The sequence below is a fragment of the Tyto alba genome, unplaced genomic scaffold (genome assembly GCF_018691265.1).
Source record: "Tyto alba isolate M040663 unplaced genomic scaffold, T.alba_DEE_v4.0 Super-Scaffold_2, whole genome shotgun sequence".
NCBI lineage: Eukaryota > Metazoa > Chordata > Aves > Strigiformes > Tytonidae > Tyto > Tyto alba.
Genome location: NW_024881282.1, coordinates 77584936 through 77601788, shown reverse-complemented (window position 1 = coordinate 77601788; position 16853 = coordinate 77584936). Strand labels below are relative to the sequence as shown.

The following is a 16853-nucleotide window of genomic DNA, read 5'->3' as shown; positions in this document are numbered from 1 at the left end:
TGCCATACAATTTTAAAGCAAGTAATATGTTTATACATGCCTGAATTATTGAGTAGAACTTTTGGTATAGAAATTATGTGAGAAGCTCTCTGAAGTAGAGCTAACTTTTATGTTGATAATTTTACTATCAAAAAAGATAAAATAGAGGTAATACATAAGATAAGCACCTATCAACCTTAAGGTTGAATGGCCTTTATAAAAATCTCAATTAGAAAATTAATCATATACTAGCTATACATTTGTATGAGACACTTGTTAATTGATAATCAAAGATGTCTCCATTTTTAAATGAGTCTGAGTTATTTATATGTGGTAGACTATTAGCAAAAATCCACTTATTTAACTGGAAATTATTTCACTGTTTTGATACATTTTAATTATGCTTGATGTAAATATAATGCTTTCTGTCTTCAATTTTGCATAAAACCATTAGCCGGTAGTAATCCAGACTTCTTTCAAAGTATCTGTCTCTAACTCTGGAAGGTGCTGACCTTGTAAATCCAGTTGACTGCATTCAAGATACAGCAAAATTTTAGGATTTATATATATGTACGAATATGTATGCAAATATAGATATTCTGAATTTCTAGTTTGACAAGACAGTAGAAATTCTAGTAACTAGGATGAAGAAGTGAATGAGCACAGAGTTCATTAAAACTGGCAGGATTAAGGACACAAGATGTTTAGCCAGAATCAGATTCTTCAGCATAAAGTTTGGGAGTGTATTAATAGTGTTAACAGCAGCATCTGTGGTGACAGTAATTATAAACATTTCTCATGGGAAGAATTTGGATGCTTATTATTATAATAGATTGAACTTGCCAAGCAATACATCATAGCAACACCTTCTGATTTGGTGCCTGGCATTTGGCTCCATATCCATGGTTGGCTCCAAAATAAGCACACTGATTTTCAGAGATGCTGAATGCTGGCAGCTGCCATTGAGCTTGGTCAGCAGAACATGGACCTGAATAATGAATATACAAAAAATGCACAAATCAAAGCTTTTAGTCTTATCTTTAAATTAAGTTAATGGCATGACCGCTAGTGAAATCAGATTTGCACTGGCCTCAGAGTCAGCTGCTGAAGCTGGCATCCAGCAGGAACCTGGATGAGCACTCTTTGTGAATGTAGCAAGAAAAATATAGTATTGATCAAACAGTGATGAAAATCATGGTCTTGGTAAATAGATAAGAGTTATAAAACTGCCCCTATTCTGGCAGTAATGCCCACTTCAGTTACAGGGAATGTCCTTAGAAACCATAATATCTCTAAAATCAAAATGAACTTTCAAGTTGTACCTCTATAGATTTAAAATGGAGACTAATCCTACTCATCTGTCTTTGCACATGTTTAAGTGTCCAACTAACTTCTGTTACTTTTACTAAATACTAATTTAGTAGGTGACTGGTTATTGCTTGTCCTCATGGTGTGAGCATTGCTCAAAGAAAGAAAAAAGCTCTATTAACCATTTCAGTTCACAAGTAAAACATAACTATTAGTAAAGCTTCCCAGATACATATATATTTCAACATATAAAGACATTTGTCTTTATGCTGCAATCTGTAAATTCTCCACCTAGTTCCTCACCTCACTGATGTCCCTCTTTCCTTCCCAGCAGTTTATGTCAAGAATTAGCAGTTGCAACAGTGTGCAGTCAACAATGCTGTTGAAAATGTCTTCCATGGGGGTCAGGTGGCACATTGCCATGATTCCCAGGTGGGGCCAGGGGCTGCTTGGTATTTACATCATGCTTTGCCATACCCTTATGCCTTTAGTCAGCCAGGAGGCTGGCTGGGCTACTTTCTTCCTCCTGAGAGCCATTACTGAGATAAATGTAATGCTCTGCGTACAAAAATAAAATGTTATGCATACAAAAGCAAATGCATTGTAAATTTTGACCAACTTTTTCTAAAAAAAAAAAAAAAAAAAAAAAAAAAGGGTTGTTTCTACATGAGCCTCTGCACACAGTGACACCTTGCAAAGTGATCCCAAACAGTTATGCAAACATGGCATATTTTTTTTATCTTGCTCTTCAGATCCACTGCTGTTTGGTCATGCAGTTCATTCACACCAGGCATTTCAGGATATGCAAGTAGTTCCTGCAAGCAAAACTTAGATAGAACAGGCTTACATAATTTGTAAATAAAAAGCTGCCTTGAAAATTGGACCTTTTTCTTTTTATGTGGTCTTGTCTCCAAATTACTTATCATCTTTTCAATAATTACTTTTTTGTAAAGCGGCAGTATTAACATCCATGTGATGCTTTCAGATCCCTAAAGAAGTGAAAAACTGTCTAGCTAGGGAGACAATTTGTCTGCTCTTTAGCACTTTACGAGCAGCATGCATTTAAGTATTTTTTTGCTATTGCTTTACTTACATATTTAATCTGCAATGTTTCATGTTTACTGGATCAGCAAATAATCAAGGTCTTTAGAGTTTTTTTGAATATATTTTATTACTCTCCCCCCAAAAGTTAAATGCCTCTATTTAAATAGCTTTTACCACTATATGCAAAATACAAATAAAATGTAAATAGTTTCTTCTACTAATCCACATCTGCCTGGGTGTAATTACATGATACATGCTGGTTAAGCACAAAATTTTGAATAGACAGCTTTTTAATTAGGCATGTGCATTGGGTCACAGTAGAATTAAAATGGATTCTAAAAAAATTGATTATATAAAAATGGCACCTGCTTACTAAACAGATATGATTCTTGCTTGGGTAAAGTTGCAGACACGTGTCTTTGTGACATCTTTCTTTTGGCCCTTGTAGAGGAAGCCAAGTTTGGAGCCAGCATGCTCAGTCCTTCCAATGATGGGGACAGATTTTAGCCCAAGTTAACCATTTCTACAGTCATGCTTTGTACAATTACTGACTTTCAAATGTGACAAACACCTGATTTACATCTATTGCTCAGGTTTTATTACAAGGAAAATTTAGGCCTATCTAACACAAGTTTGACTGCCTGAATGCCTGGAAATACGTTTGGATTTCATTTTTTGTCAGATTTAGTAAATAATAATTTTTGCTACCCTGATTTTTCCCCTGAACCTCAGTTTCCAGAGTCTGATGAGTAAGAGGATCTGTAGATAGTGGTTACCTGTCAACTTTGCCGAGTTTGTCAACATATGAGTAAAGCTTTCTGTATGAACTGAAGACTGGGAAGTGGTTCTTCCATGCCAATATGAACAGAAATATTTTAACGGGCAGTTCAGTGTTCTCACATATCAGCAAGTGGTCCTGAAATTATTTCTGAGTGCAGAGGCAGCTGAGCATTATGTCTCCCAGCAGTTCTTTTCATTTCACTGTGGCTGCCGCAGTACTATCTATCAGATAAAGTTGTTATAAAGCTAATAATAAAGTGGTCAATTTTAAACTTAGGTCTTCCAATCAGTAGATGTCATTATTATACGCATGTACTTCTTTCTGCCCAGATTATATTCTTGATATGTTTCAGCAGTTAATTTAATGTGCCTTTTTAAAAGAAATAAGTTAGAATTTTCTTGGCAGATGTTTTAAGTATTTCAGTTTTAATATGCAATAGACATCTTGCATGGCAATCTCCTTTAAGAAATTATTATAATTCAGTAATTTCTGTATTAAAAATAAGAGTAATTATGTAATAAGTATTAACAAAAAGTAGGGCCCTATTTAAAAAAATAAATAAAGAATTTTAAAAAGATAAATTAGGCTACCGTGAACTGCAGGATCCTAGGTTTTATCATTTGCCTATAAAAGCTGTGCCATGCAGACATTAGCAGCTAGAGCCAAAACGGTTTTGCAAGGTTTTGTGGCAGGTCAAAGTACAAGAAAACAGAGAATTTCTGTTTATGCAGAATCATTTGAAATCTTTTACATCCAAATAAATGTCTCTACATTCATAACAAAAATTATTTATTCACACACTGGATTAGCACCTATGGCAAGTAGAAGGAAGTTGAGATTCAAATTTCAGAATGTAATTTGGCTACTACTGTTTAGCTAAATGATCCCTCATGCACTAGTTCTCTGTACTGCTACAAGTAACTCTATGTGCACATGTAAAAATAGCTCATTTCTAATGAATCTTTGCTTCTTTCATGACCATCGATCACGTGCCATTGTTATTAAAATTACCCTCATGTTTCATATCTTAGTACTGGAAACATGTTAACACCTCTGAATTTATTATTACTAGGCTACAGTGCCAGAAATCTTGCAGCACTTTGCAGAAAGAGAAGACAAGGTCACTGCTGAGAATTGACAGAAATAGCTGGTAACGACAGTAGATAGTGTGGGTGGGCAGGTGAAGGGAGAGCTTCAACAGTAGAGTAATCATGTATTGTTAGTCCTGAAGTTCATGCAAAGTATACATATGCAAAGTATGCATATGCAGAATTTAGAGTATATAATGCAGAGAAGTTAGTGAAACTTATCTGGGTTATAAATGCAGTAAAAAAAAAAAAAAAAATGCAGCCTGAGTCTTGCAGAGCTGGTGCTTCCTGCGCTGACTTACCAAACCATGGACTGGTTTTAGCTCCATTGGTGTTGGCTTGTGCTGGCTGCAGAGGGGTGCAGAGCTGTCTCTGTCCCCAATCAAATCACAGCGTTCTGTCATATTTTAAGAACATGAACATAGATACAAAGAGGTTGATCCAAAACCCATCAGAAACAATGGAGACATTTCTACTAAACTTTGAATAGGATAGTAAATTAACAACAAAGATCTAATCTGCATTTTTTCCTCTACATTCAGACTTCAAAGTTTAAAGAATTCTAAATAACAAGAAGAATAACAGTGTAATAGGCAATTCAGTTCACTGAGGTACCATAAAAAATTTCAACCAGGAAACCAAGTGCACAAGAAACAATAATAAGAAATTAGCAGTGTTTGTATACAAGTGGTAGGAACTTGGGTAAGAAAATGGAGAAACTATGCCTACTGGTGACAGATGTGTACAAAGACAATCTAGGGGTAATGAAAACATAGCAGAAACACTAATTGTAGTCACTGAATAATATAGGTTCTTCAGAAGAGAGTGAAATAAAACTGGTAGCATTACAAAAAATATTAGAATAATTTGTAATGAAAATACTTATGTCAATAAAACAGATTCTGTTTGGATCAAGCACTTCAAGCGTGAAAAAAAAAGTATTTTTGCATAATTAATGCTTATGTAAAATCCCCAGGGTGTCAGATTTAACTCTGCCACATTATTGTAGAGAGGAATGTAAGTAAGAATCTGTCATTAGAGAATGTTGAAGCTCACAAATTTCTTCACCAGTCATTAAACCACCAAAAGATAATGGTAGTTTAGATCTGGTTTTTGCTTTGAAATATGCAGATAACAAAATATAACCTTTAACCAAGCATTCAGGCATTGAATCCATTAATATTACATGACAAAATCAGTAATGGTCAGCAAACTTCAATTAGCAAAACAAGCTAGTTAAAGAGGTGAAATATTCTGGGGCTTCATGGATATTTCTATGAAGACGACATCCAGTTTCATCCAGTGTAACATACTGTGTTGTATCTGACAACAAGGGACTAGATTCAGCCATCCAGGAAGTCCCCTCCAGACCTATGTTCCTAAATTCATCAGTTACATGCAAGAGCCTTAAATAAAGCAGAGGTGGTAGTAAGACAGTTTGACAAATTTGGTTGCTGTCAGTATTCTTTACCATTCTTTGACTCAGTGCTGAATTTGGACGTTGGCTGTCCGACAGTAGAATCTGTTCTTATGACAGTGTAGATGTTTGAGATGTAGAGCAGGACATTTGTTGTCTACTCTACTGGGTATCTATCAAACTTGCCACTTCATCTAGAGAATCTTATCTAGATGCCTTTTCCATAGACCAGCCCTCCTGGTCTTGCTCATCCCTGAACAGTTTCAAGTAAGATAGGGTTGCTAGGGCATGTGTAGAGTTTGTACAGGCTAGTGAGGAAGACAAAATTGGGGACAGTACCCAATAGTGAGGATGTTGGAAGTATAGATATGTTCAGCCTGGAGAAGAGAAGGCTGAGGGGGATCTTGCCAATGTATGTAAATACCTGAAGAGAAGATGAAAAGAAGACGAATCCAGGATCTTTCCAGAGGTGCTCAGTATTAGGGGCAGAGTCAATGGGCATGAAATGAAACACAGGAGGTTCCCTCTGAGCATCAGGAACCACTTTCTCACTGTAAGGGTGACTGAGCACTGGCACAGGTTGACCAGAGAGGTTGTGGAGTCTCCATCCTTGGAGATATTCAAAAGTCACCTGGACATGATCCTGGGCAACAGGTACTAGATGACCCTGCTTGAGCAGGGGAGTTAGACATGATCATCTCCAGAGGTCCCTTCCAACCTCCATCATTCTGTAATTCTGTAAGCAAGCTCCAGTCATTTTAGTAGGTTTAATTCTAAAAGCCAAGCAAAGTTTGATACTTAATATAAATGTTCTGCACAACTTCAAAGATACCCACTCACTGTGAAACTGTGATTTCTGGAGGCAGACTATGGCTTGCTCAGAAAATCAGGCAGGAGTTATAAAGGGGATCGCTATTATGCTTGTCCATATGCACCCATTATTATTAGAAGCAGCAGGAGAGAACAGGCAGAAAAGATGCTACAGGAACCTTTCAGGGAGTTTTCCTGAAGTAGAGAGGTTTTGAACTTTGTATTAGCATGGCACTGGCTCTGTAATACTCTTATCTCTCTCTTCCTACCAAATGCTGGGTAATTCTCTCTGTGTCAGCAATGAGGAACTCTCAGACTGGAAAATTACTTAGATTTGCAGAAAGTCCTACAGTTCAGAAATTTCTTTGAATGATTTCTGAAATTAACCCCTTTTATTCCTCCTTCACATCTTATGATCTGAAACACTGTTTCTTCCCAGTTTAGCACCACTGTAGCTATTTCTTTGAGTTGGCTTTAATGACTCATGCCTTTTTTCCCATCCCTCTTAACCTTCAGCCGTATGTTCTCCGTATGACACCAGAGCATTATGGGTCCCAAAAAGGTTCAACCTTGAGTGAATTACAACTTCAGTGTGCCTAGACATGCTATTCATGTTATACCTCAGAAACCACCAAGACCTTTCAAAATGTTGATTCAGGAAATGCTGAGTAATTTTCTGCTGTCTTGTGAGGGATAATGCAGGGTCGCTATTTGAAAAAGGAGTTCTTTCCCGAGACCTTCTAGTGCTTAGTTTTGCTTGTTTAGTGACTGGGGAAAGGGGCTACTTTGTCTCTATATTTCCTGACTGCACTCTTGTGCACAAGCTGATTTCTTTTCACTGGAGACTTATTTAATGTCAACTAGTTTGTCTAATTATCTGATTTATGAAAAATATATTCATTTAAGTTTTATATCATAGCTAATCCTGTTCAAATGCATGAAGTAAAAGGGTCAAAACAGTGATTTACTTGCCCAACACAATAAATACATTAATCCTTTTGCACCCTGCTTAAATATTGCAAGAGAGGATGAACAGATTTGTCTCCTCCCACCACATATCTGCATTGCCAGCACTCAGGGAAATGAAGACTGCATGAATTAAAAAGTTACAAGGGTACTATTAAGGCATAAGCTACTGAAACAGGAGCATGCATTGAAGAGGGCTCAGTTCAACAGTATCAGTCCTATTATGAGCAATGTCAGCCTGACTGCTAATGCGGAAGCCAGAGATGAGAATTCAGGTAAGATCTTTCTATACCAGGGCACGAGCAGATCAAAATGAATTGCATCCATGATAATTTCATTCAGTACGTTCTTTCTGTCTTTAAAATCTTGACTTTTGAAAACTGCTTTACTCTCAGCTGCTTGAGACAGAAGCATTAGAGTTCTTTCAGCATTGCCTATGAAGTAACCTTACTGCTTTTGCTTATAGTTTGAAATCTATGATGCACATTTAAGACAGTATTTTCAAATCTTAAGATTTCTGTGAATAATAGTCACAAATATTTAAACAATCTCTATTAGCATTTTTTCCCTAGACACCCTTTGAAGAAATCTTTCTCTGAATCACAATTTGTGCATATGCAATTAATTACTGTCAAGCTATTAGACAGGGTGATCATGTGGGAATTGGCCGTTTCATTTTCACATAGAAACAGCCTTTGCCTTTTGTTGTCACATAGAAGAAGCCCTTGCACTGGCATCTTGATGATGCTCTTTTTCCCTCAGTTTACTTGATTAGATCTTTTGATTGAAGTACTTGAAAGTCATAATTTCATAAATACACTTGAAACAATTCCACAAAAAACACCTCATCCTCCCTAAATCATTTTCATTTTATGCTGAACTTTCAAATATGATTTTAAAAATTTACATTATTACAGGTCAATTACTGAACTGTGTACCTTGTAGTCACCTCATAGTGTTGTCTGTATAAATGATTTATTGTTCCTAATTAATGGTAGGATAATAAGATAATCTTCACTTAGAAAAATACTTTAACTTGTGGAATTCTCTAACCAAACATTCTTCTCCTTTGTTATAAAAATGCAGACTGTGTCACTGAAGTGAAACTGACTGCAGGTCATCAAACTGTTCTGAATATCATTAGTATGGATTACTAATTTTTATTTTAATATGCATCTTAAGAGTACTGTAAAAAAATTATTTATGGCTATCAATATATAGATCCATTCTAACAACAAGAAGGAACTTGAACTTATTTCTGAACTTTTCAGTAACAGAAGCTGGTTGGTGCATGAGCAATATGGAGACCCATAAATAGCCTGTTGATTTAAAGTATTCTGCTTTCTTATATGTTCTGGCTGGTAGCTCTGTACAGTACATGAGACAAGATTTGGAGGTAAAGGTAATATGTTTATTTTTATTTGACCAGCTGGTTTAGCTGGAAACATTAGACTGATTCTCAGACATTTGCATAGATTTTTTTAATGAAAAACTATTATACCTACCTACAAAATTTGTCCTGTCATTGTCCTTGAACCATCATGGCTACAACAAAATACCACTAAGCATCTCTATGATATGCAAGATAAAGTTTAGTTCATGCCTAGAATAGGAAATTACTGTAAGTAGTCCTTAATGTCTGATTGCAAGTAATGATGTTTATTAGGAAAATGTCAATATTTTGATCAATGCAAAAAGTATTTCCTTATGCACATGCATGCACAGTCTATTTCCTTTTTTTTTTTTTTCCTTTTACTCTTCACCAGACAATGATATTTCTTGGCAACTAACCCTCCAAATAAACTTCCGTTGTATTTTATAAAAAAGTAATCTGTGGACTACACCAGAGAGATTCAAAAAAAATAGGGAAGAAATGTTAAAAAAAGGTGTGCGTCTGGATCTAGCTTAATTTTCCAGCTTTGAGCTTCCACAGAAAATAAGTAGTACTGTCATTGTCTACTCGTATTGCATTTTCTGGCAGACAAACTTTATTTTTTTGTCTCCAGTATTTGAGTCAATATGTTGACTTAATTTATTTTATTTTTTAGTAGAGTTTTAACTCATAAAAAAAAAAAATGCACTGCATATATACTAACTGAAGTTGTCTCATGTTGTCACTATTTTTCTTCTCTTTCTAGGTGATGTCATTGTCTATATTAATGAAGTTTGTGTCCTTGGACATACTCACGCAGATGTAGTCAAACTCTTCCAGTCTGTTCCTATTGGTCAGAGTGTCAACCTGGTGCTATGTCGTGGATACCCTTTGCCCTTTGATCCTGAAGATCCTGCCAACAGCATGGTGCCACCCCTTGCAGTAATGGAGAGGCCTCCGGTAGTGGTAAATGGAAGACATAACTATGAAACTTATTTGGAATACATTTCTAGGACTTCTCAGTCTGTTCCAGACGTAACAGATCGACCACCACACTCCTTGCACTCCATTCCAGCAGATAGTCAGCTTGATAGCACATTCCCACCACCTGCCCATGATGATAATGTATCAATGGCTTCTTCTGGGGCCACCCAAGCTGAACTCATGACCTTAACCATTGTGAAAGGGGCCCAGGGCTTTGGCTTCACTATAGCTGACAGTCCTACAGGACAGAGGGTGAAGCAAATTCTAGACATTCAGGGATGTCCTGGTTTGTGTGAAGGTGACCTCATTGTTGAGATCAACCAGCAGAATGTACAGAACCTGAGCCATGCAGAAGTAGTGGATATACTTAAAGAATGTCCTGTTGGAAGTGAAACTTCTTTGATTATCCATAGAGGAGGTAAGTTTGGAAAGTCTGTACAATTACAAAAATATGTGTAAAAGGTTCTAAACCATAAGACATACATATACTCAGTACATCCTTTTGTGCTAGATTGGAAATTATTTTCCGTGTTGCAGGAGGTAACACAATTGGTCCTGGAAAAGTGTGTCTGCAATTAAGTATCCCAGGCAAAATCTAACAGCTTATTGTACATTCCTTTTTGTGTTTTGAGTGTCAATGGTCCCATCTATGTATAAGGGTAAAACTAGAGCAGTTCCAGACATTTCACCCTGTAAGAGTTTGTATGGTGTTTGCAGCAAACTCTTATAGTCCCAAAGCAGTGTTGCAAGCTTTAGATATAATTGTATATATTGGCTCATTAAGGTAGATCAAAATCAGAGCAATCTATGAGCCCTTTACAAGGTTATTGATTTTGATAAGCCATTTTGCCTCCTTTTCCTTCATGTTAAAAGTATTGTACAACAGCTGTTTTGTTTCTTTCTTGACAACAAAGATACATAGTATATTTTTCTCCATTTTACAAAATTAGCTTCTAGAAACTTCATTTTTCTGACCAGCCTGACACGGTAATCTTGAATACACACCACTGGAAGGGGAGAGTCAAGACCTATGTGTAAGGAAGTAATAATAGCAGAAGTCTTAATACCTTGACAGTGATAAGTAATTTCAAAGCTTTTAATATATTAGGCAAACAAATTTGCTTCGATGGTTTGAGATGAGCATCCATCACAATTTATTATTACCTGAAGTGAATAATGACTGAATTTCTTTAATTAAAGATCTTTGTTGCTCTAAAGGCATTCTTATGTCACTGAATGTATGTTACTCTGTGCTTCAAAAGAAAAAAACAAAAAGAAATCTATTTAAAATGGCTAATTACTTTCCTTCTGAATAGTAGAGGTTGGGAAGTGAAGATTTAGTGTTTGTATATGCCAAATGTTTGTTATTAGAAAACCTACAGATTCTTAGAACAAGGAATATAATAACATTTTATCAAATTACATAAATAATAAAATTATAGTGATTTAAATATCTGTAGATTCAGGTAGTCAATAAAGTATTTTTCTTATCTATATTTAAAAGAATTATTTATAAGAGACACAATCTGACATTTCTTTGGAATGAAACCAAATTAAGAGTGATAAGTAAAGACCAATTGGTGTCACTATAGTGTATGAACTTGGAGAAAGCTAATTGTTGCAGAGGTGCTATGTGAATTGGTATTAAATCTGCTTTTATTTAACATCCATTAAGAATCTGGAACAGTGGAGTAAGCAACAATTTTCTGAAGATGTTGACAAACTAGGGAGAATTGCATAGCAAAAAAAGTATAAAGAGGATTACAAGGGTTAATGTAACCCCAAATGAGGGGATTTTATTTTGAAAAATGCAAGATAATCCCCCTCTAGATTAAAACAATTCAGAACACCAGTCTTCAGAGAGAAGTGGAGTGTGAAATCCAGTATGCTGAACAAGCTTGAGTAATAATAGACAGCAAAATAGATCTTTCAGCAATCAGTTCAGGACAGTGGCAAAAAATCCCTGAAGCAGCAACATATTCAAACCTACGAGGATAATTCTTTTCTCTCAAGAGAATTTCTTTTTAAAGCATTGACTCATGATCAAAACAAGTTGATCAACATGATAGTTTAACAAGTTCTGGTACATTAACTGAGCTGTGGTTATTTTCTACAAGTTGAGATTATTTTCTACATGTCGCTGTGGCAGACAGGAGATACTGCACTGAGCTCAATCCTCAATAAAAGCAGTATAAATTTACACCATCTTATCTTTTGTCAGGCCAAACTCTGGGGTACAGATAGTTACCCAAGCTCAGCTGACACAAAATACTAGGTCCAAATGCAGTAACGTGTTCCTCAGTCTTAACCCTCTGTTGCTGGGTCAGGAGGTGGTTGGTTGCTTTAGAGAATGCAGAGAAGAGAAAGAGAAAATGTTTTATTCATGACAAAACAAGGCTAAAACTAAAGTAACTGTTTGGAAGTCCTACAGAGCGATTAAACTTAATGGGATGACACAGAGCAAATGAAAGTTTACTATTAGAAATTTCTGGACATCAGAAATAAGGAATATTCCTTAATGCAAGGTTGTTAGACTGAAAATAAAGAAAAGGCTAATGTGAGGGTTTCCAAATAAGTGAAAAAATATAGCGTATGACACAAATGTACTCTACTTGAGAGATGGCTAAATCGTAGCTTAAAAGAAATATGAGAACTGTTTTAAGGGTAAAACCTGGGGTTTTTTTCATAAATTCACAGGAGAAGGGAATCCAAGTAACCAAATATACATCTATAATGCAGGTAATTATATCTATGCAAGTCATCATGTCTCCTTTTATAGGCCCTGGTCAGATATAGGCCTTTCTAGGCTGTAATTCATGTCATTCCAATGTAGATGTTTCAAATAAGTCAGGTGTACTCTAAAAGTATATTTTCTGCTTGACTGACTATAAAGGCAATTGAGAATGACTGGTTCAGATATGCGTGTCTATCCTACATGTTATGAATAAGAAATATATTATAAGATTTGGTCATGTAAGATAATCTGAATACAGAACAAAGTTCTAGTATTTAGTGAAACCTGATATGATTCTAAAATATTTCGTTTGTGACACCACTGAAGCAAGACATACTTTCTCATTACGCATGAATCCAATTTTTATTTTATTATCTCAAATGCATAATGACACTTGAATAATATCATCCTTTTCCATCATTACCCTATGTATCCTGTCTTTAGCGTCTCATTTTTAAGATTAAGACCAAAGTACTATTCCTGCTTGTGGTAAAGGAAGGCTGTGTTTTGCATAAGGTTGTGTGTTGCCTTTTAGTGTATTCTATCTCTGATATGAATTTGGCCTGACTGCATAGTTCACTGTGGCAAATCCATTTTTGTAAGTGACCTAATTTCTCTCTCTCATTCAGCAATCTTATCTACATTGCAGACAAGAAACAGATCAACATTGGCTGAGATATAGTCTCACTGTAGGAAAAAAAGTATCTTATACAGGAAAAAATGCTCATACATATGCATATAGTATGCGTGCTACGGCATTTAAAAAGATACTGTTCCTCATGCTTAGGAGGCCAACAGCCAGAGTATGTAGAGGAAGGAAAGATCTGCACATTTCAAGAAGATGGAGGGAATAGCATTACTCAAATTTAAATTTAAGGAGTCCACTAAGGAAAGCTGTCTGAACCAACACCAAACCAAGACTTGTCATGGGGTAGAATACAGCTGGAAGTAATCCCACTGAATTTGTAGTGTACTCACGTTAAAATTTCTAAAGCAGTAGTAGGAATTTAGAATTTACCTGCTTGGTAAAAGAAAAAAAAAAAAATAAGATCATGGAAATAATATCATTGTAGGTCTACGAAAATACTGAGCAGCACTTCTTTGGAGAACAACTATGATATTCTGTGACTAGAGATCTTACAATCTTCTTTCTGTTTATTAGTCAGGTTCTTTGCTAAACACAGATGTGCTGCTTAGTTCATTTTCTTTGCAAAGGAGAATTTGTTTTTGCTGACCAGCCATATAATTTCAGTTGATTATTATAAGCTGACAGAAATGTTCACACACAAAAAAAAAAAAAAAAAAAAAAATTGAAAGGAAAAGATGGTGTAAAAATGTTGCCTAAAAAAAAAGGAAAAAAAAAAAAAAAAAAAAAAAAAAGGAAAAATTAATTGAAACAAAGAAGGAAAGAAAAATATTTGAAGATGTTTGTTACCCAAACAGATTTACCTCTTTCCAGCTTTCCTTCAGCCTTCACACCGTCCTCAGCTTCTGCAGCAGTCTGCATTGAGTATAGGCTGCTAAAATAGTGTAGAGGAGCTCTCAAAAATCAGTCTTTTTGAATGTGGATAGAGTAGATATTCTGTATTAGTTCAGAAATACTGAAAAACAGCTGTAAGTGGATGAAGCAGTATGTACCAAATTTATGTAGAGCAAAATATTCACTAATTAGGATATCAAAAATTGGTTTTGGCATGTTCTACTAAAACCAAGTACCTGACACACGTCATCTCTTTTGGAAAATACCTTTGAACCTATAGACAACAGCCCAGGCCCAGAAGTACCCATGTCTAAAAAAGAACTGACACATTCGAATGTGGATACATCAAGACTATGTCTGAAATACTGCTAAGAAAATATGAAGATAACCCAGGACTGATTCATGAAGCTATGGCAACTCCTAAACAAGTACTGTGAGTGAAACATTAAAATTAAATGCAAAAAGTGGGAGTCTGACAAAGTTCTTAGATTTTTTATAATGGTGGAATCCAAACAGGCTCTGAGAAAATGAGACTGTTAGTACAAAATGGAGCCAGAGAACTAAGGCACTGTCCATACTGGTTGTTATCCCACTCCTGGCATGAGACTGGAATAAACCAGCGGCCAGTTTCAACCTGACATGATAAGAGAGATAGTGTGGGTCACGTGCAATGAACAAATAGTCAAGATGAAGAGGGAGAATTTAACTATGTAGATGTAAACTGTGAGAATAAAAATATAGCCGAGTATCTTCCTCAGATTTTGTATAAACCCCAGTAGAAGTTTGTGAGTCCTTAAGGCTTTTAACAGATACCAGTACATCACACAAAGCATCAGCAATTTCCAAAACAGCCGAAAATTTCACAAAAAAATATCTCTGCATATTCTAGTGAATAAGCATAGTCCCTAAAAATGAGCAGACTTCATTGGAAGGAACATTACATCCTTAGTGCCCATTCCATGGACTGGTTTCAGATTTACCTCTCTACCAGAGATGATTTATTTTTTTTTTGTCCAGGCTTGCTATAAGATGTATTTCAATTCCTCTAGGCAGGAAAGCTCATACTTCTTTTATTTCAAGCTGTATTCTCTCTTGGGAAAGCTGCACAAGATAAAGCTGCAGGCAGCACCATCACCCTGCTAACACTAGTCTGGCCCAGGCAGTTCTGATCTGGTTCCACAACCTCAGCCCACCATTGAGGTCTCTAGAGCTTTGAGTCTGCTTCTTCAGTTCTTCATTCAAAATATTAAGAGAGGACCTAGTGCAAACTGGAGACCATGTATCGCATGGCTTGCTCATCCCCAGTTCAGGACTTTCTAGTTAATAGTACTGAGGGTTCGAAGAAATTAAATTGTTAGGAAAATGGTGTAGGTTTTTTATTTGGGACTTATGGAGATTTTCTATCATCCTACTGTCTCGACTCATTTACATCCCTGAGTCACCACTGAATTTTTTCCTTCCATTCACCTTCTAAAGGAACCCAGTCTCTGTTTAATTGCTTCTTATGGGTACTCTGAATTAATAGCTGTCTGTTCATGCTTACTTTGTTCATGAAGGTATGCTTCCTTCTGTTGTCTCTGACTAAAGATATTTGGAGGTACCAGGTCTGATACCTCTTCTGCTTCCTGCCATACTTTCTCATCTCCAGACAGTTACACCAACTGTACAGTTGCTCCTGATCCCTTTTCTCCTATTTCTTGAGCGTATTCTAATGTTAAGAGGAATTTAGGTCTGTTGGGCAACATCTGAATTTTTAGCCCTTCTGTATTCTTAAATGGCACACATATGTCTTGTTTGTGAGTTTAAGGGACATTTGATCCAACAAGGGGAATATGCACGTGAACCTACTAGTGAACAACTGACCCATTGAAGTGAACCATGTGAACCACTGATACCTAGAAGTCAATGACATAAACTTCTTCTGTCCAACATGCTGCTAAAACATCCTCTTTCAATTTCCTCCTTCCGATTTACCAATTTTGCCTTGCCATCCCTCTGTGAAGTGCTCTGTTGTTCCTGGGTCTGTCTGCTTTAAAAGTGATGGAAAAGAAAGGTTCACAGGTGACGTTTTTCATTTCCATCTCAAAATTATGAGATTTTATATGACATCATAAATGCAACAGTTTCCTCAGCATGAGTTCTCTGTAAACATATACTTGTTATGCTGGCTTTTGAGTTGTTCCATTTTTTTTTCTTTCTCATTTTTGTTGCTGTTCTTAGATAGTAGCAGAAATATTTAATGATCAAAAATATTGTGAGTCATGCTACATTGTCCATTTCATTGACTTTGCTGTTAGATGTCATGTTGCCCTTTTCCCCACCCCGAGCCTTGCCCACTTGTGCCTTCCTACCTTCTCTAAATAGAAAACAGTGTTTTGTGCAAGATAGTTTCATAATAGCCTTGTGAGAGGGGCAGTTGTCTTTCCTATGTTAATTCCAGAAATAAAATCTCTGAGAGATTTTTAGAAAATACTGTTAGCATGAAAGAAATACAGCTGTTATATTACCACAACTCCTGGAATTACTGTTTTCCAGATTCATTTATGTAAGACATGTCTCACCTTACAGAGTAACATATTTTTAGCTGTGAGATATGTACTCTCCTAGTAACCTTCAAATTATATATACTATTTTTGTCCTACATGTTGAGACTGTTTTATATTTTAGATTAACTTGAAATATTTTTTAAGCATCTTGTTGTAATCATGTGGTATAAAATCTATTTTAATAAATATTTTTACATGTTATGGCAGGTAAACTAAAAAATAAATTACATATATAGCCTAGTTTATGAAGGGATTCAGTCTAAATCTTGTTAGTAAGAGAAATGGTAACCTCTCAGTAGCACAGGAAATGACAAATTTGAACAGAGGGAGTCATGGCAGGAGAC

At 35.9% G+C, this 16853-nt stretch overlaps 1 protein-coding gene across 12 annotated transcripts in view; it reads left to right on the top strand.

Moving 5' to 3' along the window:
• Window positions 1-16853, top strand: part of MAGI2 (membrane associated guanylate kinase, WW and PDZ domain containing 2) — a 794831-nt gene that overhangs the window by 629858 nt on the left and 148120 nt on the right. For 11 of the 12 annotated variants that reach the window (XR_006165279.1, XM_042792119.1, XM_042792122.1 and 8 more), the window contains one exon: window positions 9532-10167. The exons of the other annotated variant lie outside the window; for it this stretch is intronic. Coding sequence is in view for 10 of the 11 variants with exons in the window: in XM_042792119.1 (XP_042648053.1) it covers window positions 9532-10167 (636 nt within the window). In the remaining variant the exon portion in view is untranslated. The remainder of the gene's footprint in view (window positions 1-9531; window positions 10168-16853) is intronic. 12 annotated transcript variants of the gene reach the window in all.